This window comes from Coregonus clupeaformis, chromosome 28, assembly GCF_020615455.1.
Source record: "Coregonus clupeaformis isolate EN_2021a chromosome 28, ASM2061545v1, whole genome shotgun sequence".
In the NCBI taxonomy this organism is placed as follows: domain Eukaryota; kingdom Metazoa; phylum Chordata; class Actinopteri; order Salmoniformes; family Salmonidae; genus Coregonus; species Coregonus clupeaformis.
Genome location: NC_059219.1, coordinates 11,132,045 through 11,150,284, shown reverse-complemented (window position 1 = coordinate 11,150,284; position 18,240 = coordinate 11,132,045). Strand labels below are relative to the sequence as shown.

Below are 18,240 nucleotides of genomic sequence, written 5' to 3'. Positions count from 1 at the left end.
GAATTGATTGATTGTAGCCTACTTTGATGCAAGTTTTTGTAGGATATTTCTTATGCAATCACTTGGACCTTATGTCTTTTAAACATCATATTTCACAGCTGTGGTAGGCTACCAGTATGGGACCAGCATTCAGCATGCATTATGCACGGTCTAACAATAAGCAAAGGTCATTTAATTGCCATGAGTAATCAACACTTAACACAGCCATGCAATCTCCATAGACAAACATTGACAGTAGAATGGCCTTACTGAAGAGCTCAGTGACTTTCAACCTGGCACCATCAATGGATCCCACCTTTCCAACAAGTCAGTTCATTAAATTTCTGCCCTGCTAGAGCTGCCCCGGTCAACTGTAAGTGCTGTTATTGTGAAGTGGAAATGTCTAGGAGCAACAACTGTGACGTGGTAGGCCTCACAAGCTCAAAGAACGGGACTGCAGAGTGCTGATGCACGTAAAAATCGTCTGTCCTCGGTTGCAACTCACTACCGAGTTCCAAACTGCCTCTGGAAGCAACATCAGCACAAGAACTGCTCGTCGGGAGCTTCATGAAATTGTTTCCCATGGCCGAGCAGCCGCACACAAGCCTAAGATCACCATGCTCAATGCCAAGCGTCGGCTGCAGTGGTGTAAAACTCTCCGCCATTGGACTCTGGAGTAGTGGAAACGCGTTCTCTGGAGAGATTAATCAAGCTTCACCATCTGGCAGTCTGACGGACGAATCTGGGTTTGGCGGATGCCAGGAGAACTCTACCTGGCCGAATGCATAGTGCCAACTGTAAAGTTTGGTGGAGGAGGAATAATGGTCTGGGGCTGTTTTTCATGGTTAGGGCTCGGCCCCTTAGTTCCAGTGAAGGGAAATCTTAACGCTACAGCATACAATGACATTCTAGACGATTCTGTGCTTCCAATTTTGTGGCAACAGTTTGGGGAATGCCCTTTCCCGTTTCAGCATGAAAATGCCCCGTGCACAAAGCGAGGTCCATACAGTAATGGTTTGTCGAGATCGGTATGGAAGAACTTGACTAGCCTGCACAGAGCCCTGACCTCAACCCCATCGAACACCTTTGGGATGAATTGGAATGCCGACTGTGAGCCAGTCCTAATCGCCAAACATCAGTGCCCGACCTCACTAATGTTCCTGGCTCAATGGAAGCAAGTCCCCGCAGCAATGTTCCAACATCTAGTGGAAAGCCATCCCAGAAGAGTGGAGGCTGTTATAGCCGCAAAGGGGGGGGCCAACTCCATATTAATGCCCATGATTTTGTAATGAGATGTTCGACAAGCAGGTGTCCACATACTTTTGGTCATGTAGTGTACATGGTGAATATCCATGGTAGGTTTTGTTATTTACCAGTTTGTGGAGCTCACAGAGCAAGCAAGCAAGCAAGCATCTGCTGAGATGGTTTGGATAAAAATGTCTGATGGCCATTACGAAGATATAATAAAGCATTAGAAAAAAACAGCCATTAAGAATAACAGGTGAAGAAAATAGATTAATCTTTAGAAATGTAATCAAGTATGTAAAACAAACTGACAGAGAAATTGTGAAAGAACAATTACATTTTTATTTAAATATAAAAGTAAAAACAGGAGTGTTAACAGTTTCCATTGCATAGTCAGATTCATTAGAACAACAATTTATCAGGCAGTTGGTCTATTGTCTGGTTAGCTTAACCAATTTCCCTTACAGCTACAGCACTATGTGGAGAGAATAAGGACAGTTGTATTGTCATGTTGGTCCACATCAAATTAGCAACCAAATGGTGGAAATTGTGACTGGCCTGAACATATTAGTGTTGAAAAGAGAATGAGATAGAATAAAACAAATGAAGACTGACATAATGGTAGCGGAATGACAGATGAAAATACAAATAAATGACAGAAAATATGTACATAAGTTTGAACCAAGTTTCAAGCCCAGACTAAAGAAAAGGTCAAGCCTCTTAGGTTAGGGGTCAAAGGTTGGACCACAAGGCTCCAGCTGACAGAAGCCTAGCTAATGAAGTCACCTTCACTGCAATACCCTGTTTCATCAGTCTTTAAGGTCAAATACACAAATTCCTTACAATGTGGCCAGCCCTGTCTGTAACCTACACATCAGGGAGACAATAAGCCATGATCACAGGAAGTCCCAAGGCACATGTTACAGTACCAGTTCCTGTTGCTAGGCCAATGAAACATTGACATTTGAAACGTTAAGCTGCACAACATCAAATCCCCTAAGAGCATATGTATGTGGAGTCGGGAGCAAATACAGCAGTCCTGTGCCCATTTCAAGTAGTGCAGAAAATACTAGAGGATTGTGTAGGCTGCTATGTGGCAAACTGTAGCGTTTCTATTTAAAAATGTATGAGAAGTTGCTCAGTGAGTTTTTGAAAGGGAGAAAGGTGGTGAAATCAGCCGGCTGAAAATAAGATTAGGATACAGTCGTCGTATAACATCAGTGGATTAAATAAATGATAAAAGATGAAGCCGTTCGTACACAGATAGCACCACTAGAGATAAACAAATATTGTATGTAAATACAGATGCACATCCCTTTTGATTAAAATCCCTTATTAAAGTAAAGCTGCTCTAATATCTTAAAGTAGATAAAAGATAAAACAAATCTGGGAGGGTGAGATTAATACAAATTGAGGCATACTATACAGCTGTCATCACAACAAGTAAAATGAGGAGCAACATCTCTCAAGGCAAATAGTTGGGCAGCAGGTAACCTCAAGGTTAGAGTGTTGGGCCCGTTGTCTCACATCAGATAACATGACGGCTGTCTGCACTGATTTGTGGTTGAGGGACGAGCGTCGCGTAGGAGTGACACGATCTGACGTAAGACAATGGTGTTGGGCCAGTATAACCGAAAGGTCGCCGGATCAAATCCCAGAGCCGACAAGGTAAAACATCTGTCTAATGCCGTTGGGCAAGACCTTAACGCTAATTGCTCCAGGTAGGCCGTTAATAATGTCTGCCCCTGGCTGGCTCTGACCCCAACTCTCTGCAGGTGTCTCAGAGGGAGTTGGGCTATGCAAAAACACATTTGTACACACTTGAGCAAATTCATTATTGTTAAGAGGAGCAACCCTCCTCATCCTTACTGACCATGTTTTGTGAATTTCCTGTTTGAATAGCATCCTTCTAAATTAACTGATTGGATCAATTTACTCAGATATGAACAAAAACGATCCATTGGTACAAAAATAGATGTGTATAGGTATGAGTTAATAATAGCATTTGGCCCCGTTTTGGGGTAGGTGGTCTGGCAGTATCCTCTAACCCCTCACTTCTTAAAGAACTTCTTGTTGAGGAGGAAGATGAGCAGGTTGACATTGACTTTGGCCTTGTCGAACATCTTCATCACCGCCACTCCCTCATACTGCAGCTGCAGCAGGTCCTACAAACACAGATGTGTGAATAGACAGTTCTGAAATCCAGGATTTTTCAAAATAGCAGCACAAAATAATTTATAATTGCAGCAAATGCAATATAGAGCACTGATTTCAGTGAGACTGTGATATACATTGTGACGTCACGAGAGGCTACACAGCTTTCAGCGGGATTGCTCAAGTAGTGCAAGGAGACAAGGTTCAAACAAAACAAGGATTTTATTATAGGTCTTGGGAAATTAACGAAAATATAACAAAATTCTGTTCTCTTGTGGCTCTTTAAGGGTTAACAGTTCAGGGATGTCTCTTCCACATCCAAAATCATAATTCTCACTCGCTCAGATAACTTTTCCCCAGCCTTACTGTAGTCCACGTTGCAGCTAGTGGCCAACCCAGCAAAAAAGTCCTTCCAAATGTCTCTCACGTATTTCCACAGGTGCATATATCCAAAGGTGAGTATTTCCCAAAGGTAAGTATCTCCAAATCCTTATATTCCTCATGGAAGTGGACGTGCAGCACTCTTGTCCTCCAGAGAGCCCAGGTTGGAGACTGTGTCTCTTCACCCCCCACACACTCCCTCAGTGTGTCTCTTCCCTTCCCAAACCTTCAGCTCATCAGCTCCTCATTTGTTTCAGCTGCGTGGGAAGATTGGCCATAGAGGGGTGGAGTTCCCGACCATACCAGCAGATGGAGCCATAGCTGTCTGGGTTTGCAGCCACCTCAGGGGGATGTAACGTCCCTCCAGGACACAGCCTCTCGTGACATCACACATCCCCCTCCTCGGGACCGACGTCCTCGTCGGGGTAAAGGCAGCGAAGAAGGCATCACGCCGGGAGAGGGCGTCCGCATTGCCGTGGTGCTTGCCAGACTGCTCTCTCTTCAACTCCTCCAACTCTAGGACCAGGGACTCAGCCTCCTGTTGTCTCTCCTTGAGTTTCTTACTGAACGCATCAGCCTTGGTTTTAGCAGAGTTTAGCTTCTGTTGAGCAGCTTTCAGTTCCTTCTCTCTCTCTGCCTCCGCATTCTTCATCTTGTTCTCCAACACCTTGTACTTCTCCTCTGCCTTCTTCTGGACCTCCTTACTACTGCGCAGGGTCTCCTCACACTCCTCGATGGTCCTGCGCAGCCTCTCCAGCTCCTCCTGTTGCTTATGGAAGGAGCTCTGTTGGAGTTTAGCCTGGAGGATATCTAACTCTTCTGTCTTCATGTCTAACTGTTGCTTTAACAAACGATACCTCTCAGCGGTCCCCTTCAGACCAGACAGTTCTTTGTCCAGATTCTGTAGCTCCGTCTCTGTGTCGGTCTGGGCACCTGCCATCCCTATCCGAGCCCGGGCGGGAGTGAGTAATTCGGAGGATTGCACCGGAGCCTTCCCAGGATGAGTCTTGCCTCTCCGTTTCCGAGGTACTCGGGTTATCCTCTCCTGAGACTCTCTCCAGAGTGGGTAAAAGGCTGGGCAGTCTCGTCCAATTAGGACAGGGACGGGGAGGGAATCAACCACCCCCGCCGTCGTGTGTATGGTTCCCCGCGTGCTGGTCATTGTAAGTTCAGTAATGGGGTATTCTCTGGTGTCCCCATGGACACAGGAAACTGGGAGGACTTTCCCGGGGGTCAGACACGTTGGGCCCACCAAATCCTTACGCATCAGGGTGGCCCGGCTACCAGAATCCAGTAAGGCCTCCACATCATGGTGATTCACAGTTACCGGGCAGGTGGGGGGTCGATCTGGGCCGCCATCTACGACTCCCAAGAGCGAGGCAAAACGGTGTGTGTGGGTGCTGAGCTGGAGGACTCCGCAGTGGGCATAGGTTCATCGGCTGGTTTCCCACACTGCCAGGAGATATGTCCTATCTCCCCACACCGGTAACACTGTCGAGTTTCCCCCTCCTGGTGTACTCTTCTTGGACCCGCCTGGTTTCTGGCTCCCCCTGGAGCCGGGATAAGTCCTGACGTGGCTGGGTTCGAGACCTTGGGGTCCTTTGGACGGGTTCTTCCCATTTGTGGTGGGGCCGCCCTCCTGGGGTCTTTTCGGGAAGCATTCAGCATCTCCGCTGTGGCCTGGTACTTTTCCACAGCTTCCACGGTCAGATCAGCCGTGGTCAAGGCCTGTTGACTGATGAACCGTTTTGCCTCATAAGGCAGGGCGCGTAGGTAACGATCCACCACAACGGCCTCCACCACCGCCGCTGCTGTATTCCTCTGCGGATCCAGCCATTTCCTTGCGATTCGGACAAGTTCATGCATCTGCGCCCGAGGAGGTTGGTCTGGTTGGAAGGTCCAGCTGTGAAAGCGCTGGGCCATACCAAACTTTGTGAGTCCATATCTGCTGAGGATCTCAGACTTCAGGGCATCATAGTCAGTAACCTGGTCAGGGGCCCAGGTCCCGGACAGCATTCAGCGATTCCCCGGTTAGAAAGGGGGCTAACAGACCAACCCACTGTTGCTTGGGCCAGGCTTCCCTAGTGGCCGTGGCCTCAAATGCATGCAGGTATGCCTCAATGTCATCGGTAGCTCCCATCTTAGATATAAAGTCACTTGCCTTTATTGGGCGGGTATTTTGGACCACCCTCTGTCTCTGCAACTGCAATTCCTCTGCCTTCAGAAGGTTGGCTTTCTTTTGCTCCTCCAAGAGAGCCACGTTTGCTTGCATCTGGGCTTGCTGGCCAGCAACAAGGGCTTTCAATATGTCCTCCATTTCAGTCGGCGGGGAGCCTACGGCCAACTTGGAAAACTGGGTGATCAAACCTTCGGTATCCTCCTCTGACATGCACTATTAACGCTTGAGCGTGCCCGTATTCTCCACCATCTGTGACGTCACGAGAGGCTACACAGCTTTCAGCGGGATTGCTCAAGTAGTGCAAGGAGACAAGGTTCAAACAAAACAAGGATTTTATTATAGGTCTTGGGAAATTAACGAAAATATAACAAAATTCTGTTCTCTTGTGGCTCTTTAAGGGTTAACAGTTCAGGGATGTCTCTTCCACATCCAAAATCATAATTCTCACTCGCTCAGATAACTTTTCCCCAGCCTTACTGTAGTCCACGTTGCAGCTAGTGGCCAACCCAGCAAAAAGTCCTTCCAAATGTCTCTCACGTATTTCCACAGGTGCATATATCCAAAGGTGAGTATTTCCCAAAGGTAAGTATCTCCAAATCCTTATATTCCTCATGGAAGTGGACGTGCAGCACTCTTGTCCTCCAGAGAGCCCAGGTTGGAGACTGTGTCTCTTCACCCCCACACACTCCCTCAGTGTGTCTCTTCCCTTCCCAAACCTTCAGCTCATCAGCTCCTCATTTGTTTCAGCTGCGTGGGAAGATTGGCCATAGAGGGGTGGAGTTCCCGACCATACCAGCAGATGGAGCCATAGCTGTCTGGGTTTGCAGCCACCTCAGGGGGATGTAACGTCCCTCCAGGACACAGCCTCTCGTGACATCACAACATCAATTACACAAACACAGACCATAGGTTTGTATTTAAATGTCTGTTCTAGTTTCATTCTCCTACTACCCAGACTCACCTGGTATTTGAGGGGGAACTTCTCCATGTCCACCCCCAAAAAGCGAGCCTTCACCTGGAACGTGCCGCCCTCCTCACCCGGCACAATGTCAAAGATCACATTCTTAAACCTGAGGAGAAATAATAAAATACATGTCATTTCTTGAGGACCTAGGTAACCATACATGGTGATTTGGTAGGGTGGTGTGTGTGCACATTCATGCTTGAATGTGTGTATACTCACTGTGTAACTGGCAGGTCCTCGATCTCCAACAGGACTCCTTTCTCATGTAAACGGGCAGCAGTGTAGGTCAGAGTGGGCTGCTTGCTCTTCTTCCCTTTGCTCTCCGCTGCCTTCTTTCCACTCACCTTACTGAGGAGAGAGAGAGAGAGAACTCAGCACAGTAGCAGTGTGTTGCAGTTTTCCTACTGAACCTCAAGCAGTGTGGTCACACTCCCACATGTGTTTGTGTGTACCTGTGTTTGGCGGTGAGGTTATCCAGGCAGGTGGTGATGTACTGACTGTAGAAGTCCACCTGTTCGCTGTGGAAGGAGCTCTTGCAGTGCAGGCTGCCCATGGTCTGTCTCAGCTTGACCAGCTCAGCCTGACGACGCTGCCGGTACAGACGCTGGTGGCGGATGTCCTGGGAGGGGTGGTTTGGAAAGAAGGTAAAACATTATTATTATTTTTTTTGCAAATACAAAATGGCGACCAATTGCGACGAGCTAGGTGTAGTTGATTTGGTATGATATCTGTCTCCATCCACCTTGGCTATGAGCTGTAGTATCTGTGTCTCAGAGTCAGGTGGGGTCAGGACCCCCAGGCTCTCCAGCCTCCTCAGGCTACGCTGGATCTTCCGCTTCTTCTCCTCCAGAGACAGGTTGCCGTCGGCAACGATCGACTGGTTCCTCTTCATCTTCTCGGGGGTGCGGGCGTCCCTCTGGGCGCGGCGGTGCATCATCCACCCGTGCTGCACCTCCTGAGAGGAATACACCAGCGGTTAGGGGGTTAACTACTACCAACTCCCCATGGATGGATTAGTGAGAGAAAGAGGGTGTGTGGGATCCCAGGGAAGAGCTGTGGAATATACCTGATCCTGAGAGGAGGCGGCTCTGAGGACCTCACTCAGTGTGTCTCCAGGCTGGGCTCGGATCACGTCGATGATCAACTGTTTGGTACTGCAAAACACAAGCACACACAAACACACTTCACATTAGACATGCCATTTTCATTGTGTGATAGTCTTACCACACTGAAATGTTAAATGGTTTAAGCCCCTACCTGAGGAGAATCCCCCTGGCATCAGGGTGATCGTCAGAGCCCCTGAACACATCAAACTTGCTGGTGAGGGTGAGGGACACCTCCATCTTACTGTACTGGGCCAGGGTCTGCTCTGTCTGGGGCTCCTGCGGGGCTTACAGCCCCCTCACCAACCAGAGCATGGATAGTGGGCACCTTCCCCAGGTCTCTCAGCAGAGTCAGCAACGGGTCAGACTGGTCGGGACACAGGGAGTCCTGATGCTCCAGCAGAAGCTAACACACACACACACACTTTAGTGCACAGGATCTACTAAACTGAAAAGGTCTGTTCCCAACCCACCTCCCCCTGAACCCATTAAAAACAAAAAGTTAGTATGCATCTTTAGCTTATGTGGCATCCAGACCTTATGTGTGTTGAGGAGCTCACTGATGGAGATGTAGATGACAGGCTTGTTGAGGATGACCATCTCAGAGTACTCATCAATGTTAAAACGCTCCTCTGGCTCCGGCACGTCACACGCAGCACGCAGGAACTTACTGCGGAAGATATATGAATAATGCTTAAGAGCCATTTAGCATGTATAGCCTAATTATAGTAATAAAGCTCTCCTCTGAAAAGGTGGTGGAGGTTGCGCTAAAAAGACGGGATGACTCACCGGAACTTGGAGTGCGTCAGGGTAATGTAGTCGTTGAGGGCGCGCAGGTGAGCGCCGTCGCCGTGGAAGTGTTTGTGTGCGGCGGCATGCTGCAGGATGCGTGCGATGGAACCCAGGATGCGGCGCTGCTCAGGGAGCAGGGAGGAGCCGGCCGAGAACTCTACCACGTCAAAACCATCCGGAGCCACCACGGCTGGGTTCATGTAGCGGTAGTACACCAGGTTCCCCACAATCTGACCACAACACAACCATCATAACACCAGGCTCCCCACAATCTGACCACAACACCAGGCTCCCCACAACACAACCATCATAACACCAGGCTCCCCACAATCTGACCACAACACAACCATCATAACACCAGGCTCCCCACAATCTGACCACAACACAACCATCATAACACCAGGCTCCCCACAACACAACCATCATAACACCAGGCTCCACACAATCTGACCACAACACAACCATCATAACACCAGGCTCCCCACAATCTGACCACAACGCAACCATCATAACACCAGGCTCCCCACAACACAACCATCATAACACCAGGCTCCCCACAATCTGACCACAACACCAGGCTCCCCACAACACAACCATCATAACACCAGGCTCCCCACAATCTGACCACAACACCAGGCTCCCCACAACACAACCATCATAACACCAGGTTCCCCACAATCTGACCACAACAACCATCATAACACCAGGCTCCCCACAATACAACCATCATAACACCAGGTTCCCCACAATCTGACCACAACACCAGGCTCCCCACAATACAACCATCATAACACCAGGTTCCCCACAATCTAACCACAAGACAACCATCATAACACCAGGTTCCCCACAATCTGACCACAACACAAACAAGAGCACGTCATCACACATGCATGGTTCAGATCATATCTAACCGTATCCATCTATCTAAGTGATTTATTAAATCAAGTCTGGTCAGTAGTATACCTTGTAAAGCTCGTCCTCGCTGGCCTGAGGAAACTTCTCATGTAGAGAATCTCTCAGGACCTTGGCTGTGTAGCGCATCCCATATCTGAAACAGTGGGAGGAAGGAGAAAGCCTGAGAGTTGAACTCCCATCACAGAAAATAAAGTCTCAGAGAAACAAATCAAACTAAATCAATTTGTAGCCAAATCTGGTGAGAAGAAGACGTGAATGTCCAACAGCTGTTTGATTAGGTTGCTGTGATTCAAACTAATTACATTGAGAATGAAAAAGAAGCTCTGCAGAGTGCACATGGAGGGCCTCTTACGGTAATTTGTGCAGGTTGCTGGTGATAGCGTTGAGCAGGCGGTCTGTGAGGTTCTTAAGGTTGACGATGGAGATGTCCAGGCGACGCTGTACCTCGGGGTGGGCCAGGGCCTGCTCTACACTCACCTCATAGGGCAGGGAGCTGGGGGTGGGGAGAGGAGACAGAGTATGTTGCTGTGTCTGTATGCATGTACATACTGTTCTCAATGGACCTCGAAGCCAATCTGAGAGTGTGAGCGTACATTGCTTTAAATACCAGTCATGAGCAAATCAAATCAGTGCATTCAACTAAAGTAAGTAAACCAGTCTGCATAGTATATGTATTTCTTGCTGTATACTGACCAATCTAAAACGGTCTAGTCAAGCCAACTCTAGTAGAGGGATCTCTATAGGAGTATGTGTGTGTGCCGCTGTGATGCTACATTTGCTCCTGGCTCAGTGCTGACCTCTTGTGGCCGGTCTGGGTCTCGGTCTGGTTGACCCAGCTCTTGTAGATCTCGCAGGGGTCCGTGCGGATGCTGAGGGTGCGGTCCTGCAGCACCTCTCTAATGGCCGGCCCCAGGATCTCCTTCAACGCAGTCTGACCGCGGGCATGGCGGTAGAAACTCACCAACATCTTAATGACTGTGGGGTTCCCGGTCACCACCTCCTGGGGCTGGTCCACCTTCCACCTGAGAGAGGGAGGGAGAGAGAGAGAAAAAGTGAGATGTTGAGTTCAGTGCAACTTGATCCCCCTGAGCAGCCTGTGTGTGTGTGTGTGTGTGTGTATAGTGTGCGAACACTGACTTGATCTCGTGGCGCAGCGCAGTGGTGAACAGCTGCAGCAGCAGGTAGGCCTCCCTGCAGTCGGAGCCGTAGTTGAACAGGGTGAAGATGACCGTCTCCATGAAGAGAGTGCTTTTATTCTGGGGCATCAGGAAGATCAGCTGGGCCAGGTACAGAGGCTGAGTCTTGAGAACACATACACTTAAATTAAACGAGCCATTGTAGAAAACTCAGCACAGGCCACATATGAGGGGGCAGATAAAATATCTGACCCTGTATCAATAATACCTATTCAAAAAATGTAGTTTCCTTCAGCTCACCTGTAGCAGATAGAAGAGGTGCTGGTAAGCCTCCAGTTTCTCCCTCTTGTCTTTGCTCAGGGCCTTGAGGCCCTTGCTCTTGTCCAGAGCCATCATGTCCGACAGCTGCTCCTTGTTCTTCTTGGTCAGCTTCTTGCAGTGGGAAACTACCTCCTGTAGTCATAAATGGATGAGAAGTGTGATGGACTATGGACACTTCTAGGCCCATTCCAAGACAAAAATAAATAGAATTGATGAAACAAGTGTAGTAATAACAGAATGAACTAGGCTCCGACCTGCAGTGTGACACGGTTGCGGACCAGCAGTCCTATCTTGAGGTCCATTAGGTCCAGGTCAGTCTCTAGCTGGCGGTTGGAGCGAATGGTCCTCACCACCTCCTCCCTCATACGCAGCAGCTCCCCCTCCTGGCGGATGTCGTTGTCACCCATCTCCAGCAGGTGGGCAAACTTCCTCACTACCGACAGCGGCGGGGTAGTGGAGTGGACTGGAAGAGAAAGATCAAGGTGTTGACACGGGGGATGTCAATGCAAGTGAGGCTGGTCTTATGCAATAGACTTGGTATTTACATTGGACTTTAGTTATGATCATTGTAAAAAATAAAATAAAAAGAGGGTGGGAAACCAGGCACAGACTTGTGAGTGGAGCTGTGGCCACCTACCAAGCATTCTGTATTCCTCACGGGCCTTGTTGGCTCGGAAGAATGCCTGGATCTTTATAATGGCGCCCACCTGTAGAAGGACAAAGGTCAGGCTACAAGCAGCAATTTCCCCCCCAACAAAATGGTTCAAAATTAGAGATGAAGGTTTGTGTACAGGGGTGATGGGTTGGTTGCACTCACGTGACGTCTGAAGAAGCGCCGACGAGAAAGGTATTTCCTCCGAGCAATCCACATCTTCACACTGGCCTGGAGCTAAAACACACACCACGTGAGAAACAGTAAGAACAACAGATGTCAACTTCAACACAGGAAAACACAGGGTTTGTCATCTAATTTACAAAGAGCTTATTTGGTCGACCTTACCGTGACCACAGCCCTCCAGTTCTGGTAGAGATACTGTAGCCTCTTTCTGTAGGCCCTCTGCTGTACGAACCTCCTCCAGTGGGACTGGAAACAAAAACACACATTGAGCACCGTGCCGTTTGGAAAATGTATTTGGGTATGTAAAGATAGTCTTTGCACTGTGGTTCTATGCGTTAACCCTTAGCTAGCTGACCTGGATGGTGATGACGGCTGGTAGCTGGGTGTTGAGGAAGTGCAGACGGGCACCCAGCCTCTGTCTGAGGAGGAATCCCTGGGCCCTGGCCTGCAGCTGCACCACCAGGCCCTCGCTGGCTTTCCAATGCACCTCCCGGCTGTGGGCCGCAGTCACACTGCTCAGCACCGCCTGTAGAGGGAGACAGACCACAGAGACAGTCAGCCATAATAACTGTTGGCTTAACTAATCAATACAAACTGTAGCTCGTTTGCACTGTATTTACAGGTAATTTTGTATTTTGACCTGTATTTCTTTGTGGGCCAGGAACACTGTGCTCTGAACGAAGCCCTGCGGTCTCTCCCAGGTGCCCTCCAGCTTGTGCAGGTGGAAGTAGTAGGGGCTGTCCTCAGTCTTGGTCTTCAGCCATGGGCTCCGGTTGTCCCCTGAGTCCCAGTACATCAGATAGAGATTAGGGCTTGTCACTACCTAGAAGCTTAAAGGTAGACTCAGTGTTATGATGCTGCCAGGAGCAGCACCGCAGATATTGAGATGAGCTCGATACAATAGTCACATAGTATCTGCGCATGAGCACGGGTGTGCTTCACTCTGCTACAATGTGGTGGCTACGGGACCAAAACAGTGGAGAAGTTTAGCCTCACGCTTCAACGCTCTTAGTTGTTGCTGAAATCGACCCGATATTGATGTTTACTTTGTGCATCGTTGAGTCTACGGTTAATGCTGACCAATTCTGGCAGCTAATATGCTACTAGTGCATAGATCACAACCAGAATGAACGCAAGTGAATCACGGAAGTGGGTACGGACCTCCCACAGATTTGGCTCCTAGTAGGGCGGTGAGTTCAGCCTGGTACGCTCCAGCGCATTCTGTCACAACGCTCCGTAGCGCCACCTCTGGCAAACGCAGGACTCGCAGCGTCTGGGACGCCTTGCCCTCCTTCACTGCCTGGTTCACGGCCGCCAAGCCCAGGGACACTGGCCAGGGAAACACACCCACACACACAACGTTAAGATAAAGTTATACATTCAGTATAGAATTTCAATATGGCTTTAAAAAAACATGATGTGGAGGGTACTATGCCAACTCACTCTTCAGGGCTCTTTGAGTGTCGTGATTGGCTCTTCTCACGCCTTCCTGAATGTCAGCCAACCACAACTCAGCTCCTGGGTCACAGCTCACCTGTGATAGGACAGGGCACAGCATTGAACACAGCATTGAATAATGAACCACAAAATATTGTTTATATTCCCTGTTTTAAACTATTATGTCTTCATGGCTGACATACCTCAGCCTTCTGCTTCCGGGCTCTGGTAAGTACGTCGTGATAGCGGCGGGCATTGAGTGTCGCCACCTCCTCAAGGCCACTAGAGGGCAGCAGCAGTGCAGCCAGAGTCTTCTGAGGGTCGCCTCGGCACAGGGCCTGGTTAATCAACCCGATGGTGAGGATCTCTGTGGACAAACAGGAAGCAGATCCAGTCAAATACAAGGTGTTCCTCTGGTTTTAGAGTCAAATAGCAGCCGACAAAATATTTCTGTCAATGGACCTAAACCCAGAGTGTTTCTGGGAGTTGGTGTTCAGTTCTCCAAACGTACGGTCATGTTCTTCCTGTGCTGCTGCGTTTACAGAGTTAAGTCCTCTCTGGAGCTCGTTCCATGTCAGCAGAGCTCTCCCAGCCTTCCTCCTCTGATCACCCAGCTCCTCAAAGTACCTGAGGCAAATGACAAAGGAGTTGGTTAAAGTATACAGATCTGCAACTAGGCTACATGGAGACAACTCTGAGAATTGTCAGGAGAGTAGTACTGGAAACCCACCTCTGGACTAGGCTGTCGTCAATATCGGCCAGGCCGGCTGCAGGGCTGACCAGCGTGGCACAGAAGGCCCCCACATCTTTGGCCTCCACCGCCTGGTTGATGAGAGCCACTGCCGAGAGCATCTCCACTGCTACAAACAGCTCCTCCTGCTGCAGCTCCCCCTGCAGGCACCAAGGACCACATTCACTACAGTTAGTTTACATACAAAGTGATTCCATTTCGGTAACCTGGTAATTTCCCCCTATATTGTTTATATTACTTTTCATTTTTGTACCTTTATTTTACAAAAATGTTAATGGACACACAGTCTTGTTTTACAGCCAAGACAGCATTGCATGGAGTTCAGAGAAAAGGAGTTGAGTTGAGATGGGATGGTGGAGATGATTAGGTGACCATGGTAGCTTGAAGGGGCCAGGTGGGGGAACTGTAGCCTAACCTACCTGAGGGCTCTGCCGCTGCAGTGGGGCCAGTTCACTCTGGTAGAGTGCTGATGCAAAGGGGTAGACGTCTGGGAGGTGGGCATCAGGATCCATGAGGGCACGAACAGTCTGCCTGGGCTCCCCAAGACGCAGGGCCTCATTGATGGACCTCACAGCTTTCTGCACTGTATAAAACACATGCACATTTTGTTTGGATGGATCTACAATGGAACATTGTGAGTGCAAAGGACAGGGCACACACGCAGCAACTCAAAAGTCACTGGAATTGATATAGTGCATGCCCCTTGTGATAAGAACTGACTACGATACAGTATTTAGTTGAGTTTGTACTGACTTGTCTGGTTGCGCTGGGCCTCCTCGTTAGCCACACACACACCCTCCTGCAGCTCATCTCGCTCCAGAGGGTCCACACAGCCCATGTCCTGCCACAGGTCAGAGAGCAAAGGTCAGGGGTCACAATGTTTGTGTGTGTGTGCGCGCGTGTGAATGTGCAGTTTCTCACCAGGGCCTTCTGTTCACGGTCAGTGGCCAGCTGCTCCAGGTACCAGGGCCCGTGGTCTCTTTGGAGGCCCCTCAGGGCCAGACAGGGGACCTGGAGGGCTTCCAGGAGGGCCAGAGAGTCCCCACAATCCAGGGCCTCGTCCACCTGCTCTATGGCTGCACGCACTGCAAACACAGTGACAAAATACTCGGTTTAGTTCCGATTGTTATTTATCTTCTTATTTATCTGTTTGATGGTTAAGTCCTACCCACCATTCACTTTGTCAATGTTCTCTTGAATCTCACTTTGGGTCAGGTATTCCTCATAGATATCCTTCTCCTCTGAACCGTTACGCTAGAAATTCAGTACACATGATTACTATCCTGACACCAACAGAAACTCTGTACCAGGGATACGGCTATAAATGCATTTTTTAATGATCATATTAATTCAGTCAGTTAGTCACCTTGGTGTAGGCGAAAGCCGCTTTCTGTGCCCGTGCCTGGCGCAGCATCTCCTGGTAGACTGGCATCAGGTGCTCCTGCAGGTTGGTGAGCATAGCGCTGGGGTTCCGCAGGGCCTGGGCAGTGACCTCCACGTGCCCCCTCTCCACCGCCTCGTTGATAGCTATAACTGCAGCGTGGACTGGAGGGAGAGAGAAGGGAGATGGAGGCAACATTTTGGTAAACTATTCAAGGACGGTGACAACATTGACTCTTAAATGACAGTCGATGACCAAGGAACTTCAATAGTATCTGATGCGTCTATAGGCGTTTCAATTTTGGAATCTCATCCATATCAGTTTAAGTGGAGAGTACCAATGCGCCAACAGACAACCCCTTGTCTAAAACAAACACATTTTGGGCCAGTGTGAATTCATATTTTAACTTGAAATATGGTGTATTTTCTATATCTGAAAACAACAAAGTAAAATATCTGTGCATCTACTTACCAGCAGCCTCATCCACTGTTATCTCATTGGCTAAGATTCCCCCAATCTTGCTAAAGGCTGGCATCTGGATGCCATATTTGTCCAGCTCCCGTTTCATGTTGTTAATCTCCTCCTCTGGAGAATAAATATTACCCCAAAAACACAGGAATGACAGAGGAACATTAATATGGTATTTTCCCTTTACCCCAGTTACCAGTTGTGATTGAATAGTAAGGGCCTACTGGGACTCTTTACCTGTAAATTTGACCTTGCCACAGAGGTCATGGATCTGAGGGGCCAATCCTAGTCGGAAAAGGTAGAGGCTGAGAGCATGGATGCAGTACACAGTCCTGGGCATGTTCTTCTTATCATAGATGTCGGTCGTCTCTGGGTGGAACATCTGAAACAACAGGGACGGGTTAGGTGCAGTTCAGGTGTAACAGTAATCACAATTGCTATTGTTATAGGTGAGGAGAGGCCTAATAAAGAGTTTATTTCTCCCTTTAAATGTAATACCGTTGGTAGTCCGATCTCCGCCATTGCATTGCGCCAATGGTTGATGTTGTCCGTGTGGCGGAACTGCAATCCCATACCCTGAGGCAGAAACATATGATCAGTTGGATTAATCTGCATCATGACACATCTTTGATATTCAGCTACACTATTCAATGCCTTGGAAATAGAGTATTATGCTTGCTCAGCACAAATTCAAATCTCAGCTCTAAAGGAGTTGGTTTTCAGTCACAGTCAAATTTGAAAATACTATATTATAGCAGAAAAGCAGGTACTAGTAAAAATAGGTAGTTCTAAAGGATCCAGAAGGGAAACAAGGGGCAGAGTGCTAGTTTTCAGAGAAAAATAAAGGACAAACTGTCAAAAATAAAGTTACTCAGCAGGAAACTCTCTTTCTTACTGACAGAGGCATTTCAGTAAAACCATTGGGCGGTGAACAGTAGATCAGACCTTAAAGCGTTCCTGGTCCAGGTCATAGATCTTTTTGAGGGGGACGATCTTGGGGGCGAAACAGTGGCCTAGCTTGGCCAGCAGCACCCCGTTCCTCAGGCCCTCCTCCAGCTCAGTCGGGGCAGGAAGCTCCTCATGGAGACAAGTTTCCATCCACCTGTCAAGAGAGAAAGTAAGTCTAATATTAATTTACTAGCGAATATCAATGCAAGAATTTGCATGTGATGTGTTGAAACATGATGAGCAATCAGACTTATTGACAGAGATAGTTGCTTTTCCAGTTTCCTGTGGACAGAGAGTTGGCCAATTCACTTCAAAAGCGAGTTAGCTATCCATGATAGGGTGAAGTGATACTGATAGTCTGAAGTACAAGTCAGTTATTGCCCGAAACCAACTGAGAAGAAAGTTTCAACTGAACTTACCTTTTAGCCTCTTCCAAACGGCACAGGTATTGATAGGCAACATTCTGGATGCGTTGTTCATCCATCTCCTCAGCTGTCAACCGCTCATCTGTAACAAAATGTCAAACAATCAAATAACTTTATACAAAGCACCATCTAGCTAGCTAACCTAGCTAAATACCTGAGTTGACATGAACTTGACCCAAGTTAACCTTGACAAGTTAGCTAACGTTAGATATATTAGGAGCCTTGCAAGCGAGTTAGCTAGCTATAACGTTACAGTAAGCCTTTAACGTTAAGGTTAGCTCATTCGCTAACGTTACCTGCTAGCTATAGTTAGCCATCCACCTAAAACAGGCAAAACAGCCAGTTTACTGTCTAACAAACTTTGGTTAATTAGGTTGCAAGCCAAGGTCGCTTAACTTACAGCCTGAACGCGTTTGTGTGCCCGAATCTCCCATTTTCTTGACTTTTTCGCCGACGAGATTACTGGCAAGTAGTCTAAAAACGCTAGTTATATTTTTTGGTGTCAAGTTATTGATATGATTTTCGCATGTGGTTAGTGTTTCAATTAAATAGTTGATCCTGTTTCCACATTCGAAAAAAAATAAAAATAAAAATACACTATCCTTCCTCCTCTCTTACTGACTCAACTGTAGTGCAGACACATTTTTCTGTTTACATTTCCGTAAAGTTTGAACTTTGAATATCCCGCCGTCCTCTCATTGGCTAATCAGAAGCGGTTCTGATTGGCCAATACAGGCGGTCGCTTTGCATTGTGGTACATGATTTGTATTTTAGAAACGTTCGAACACACGTGATAACCATAAATAACTTTCTGGGACATGTT

The 18,240-nt window shown here is 48.1% G+C and overlaps 1 protein-coding gene across 1 annotated transcript; it reads right to left on the bottom strand.

Annotated features, from left to right (window-relative positions):
- Positions 1-1,546: 1,546 nt before the first annotated feature.
- On the bottom strand, positions 1,547-18,059 carry iqgap3 (IQ motif containing GTPase activating protein 3). Its single transcript, XM_041881575.2, is given in 37 exon segments — positions 1,547-3,389; positions 6,900-7,008; positions 7,122-7,250; positions 7,355-7,521; positions 7,645-7,857; positions 7,969-8,056; positions 8,160-8,272; positions 8,274-8,411; positions 8,543-8,675; positions 8,795-9,027; positions 9,761-9,845; positions 10,065-10,205; positions 10,510-10,734; positions 10,850-11,013; positions 11,149-11,301; positions 11,424-11,632; positions 11,807-11,876; positions 11,987-12,058; positions 12,170-12,253; positions 12,363-12,533; positions 12,648-12,787; positions 13,169-13,336; positions 13,451-13,541; positions 13,648-13,811; positions 13,956-14,071; positions 14,175-14,335; positions 14,615-14,778; positions 14,949-15,036; positions 15,117-15,280; positions 15,368-15,449; positions 15,562-15,740; positions 16,048-16,161; positions 16,282-16,426; positions 16,543-16,620; positions 16,990-17,146; positions 17,412-17,499; positions 17,818-18,059. Coding segments are annotated over 37 exon segments (4,944 nt in total). The 5' UTR covers positions 17,852-18,059; the 3' UTR covers positions 1,547-3,275.
- Positions 18,060-18,240: the final 181 nt, after the last annotated feature.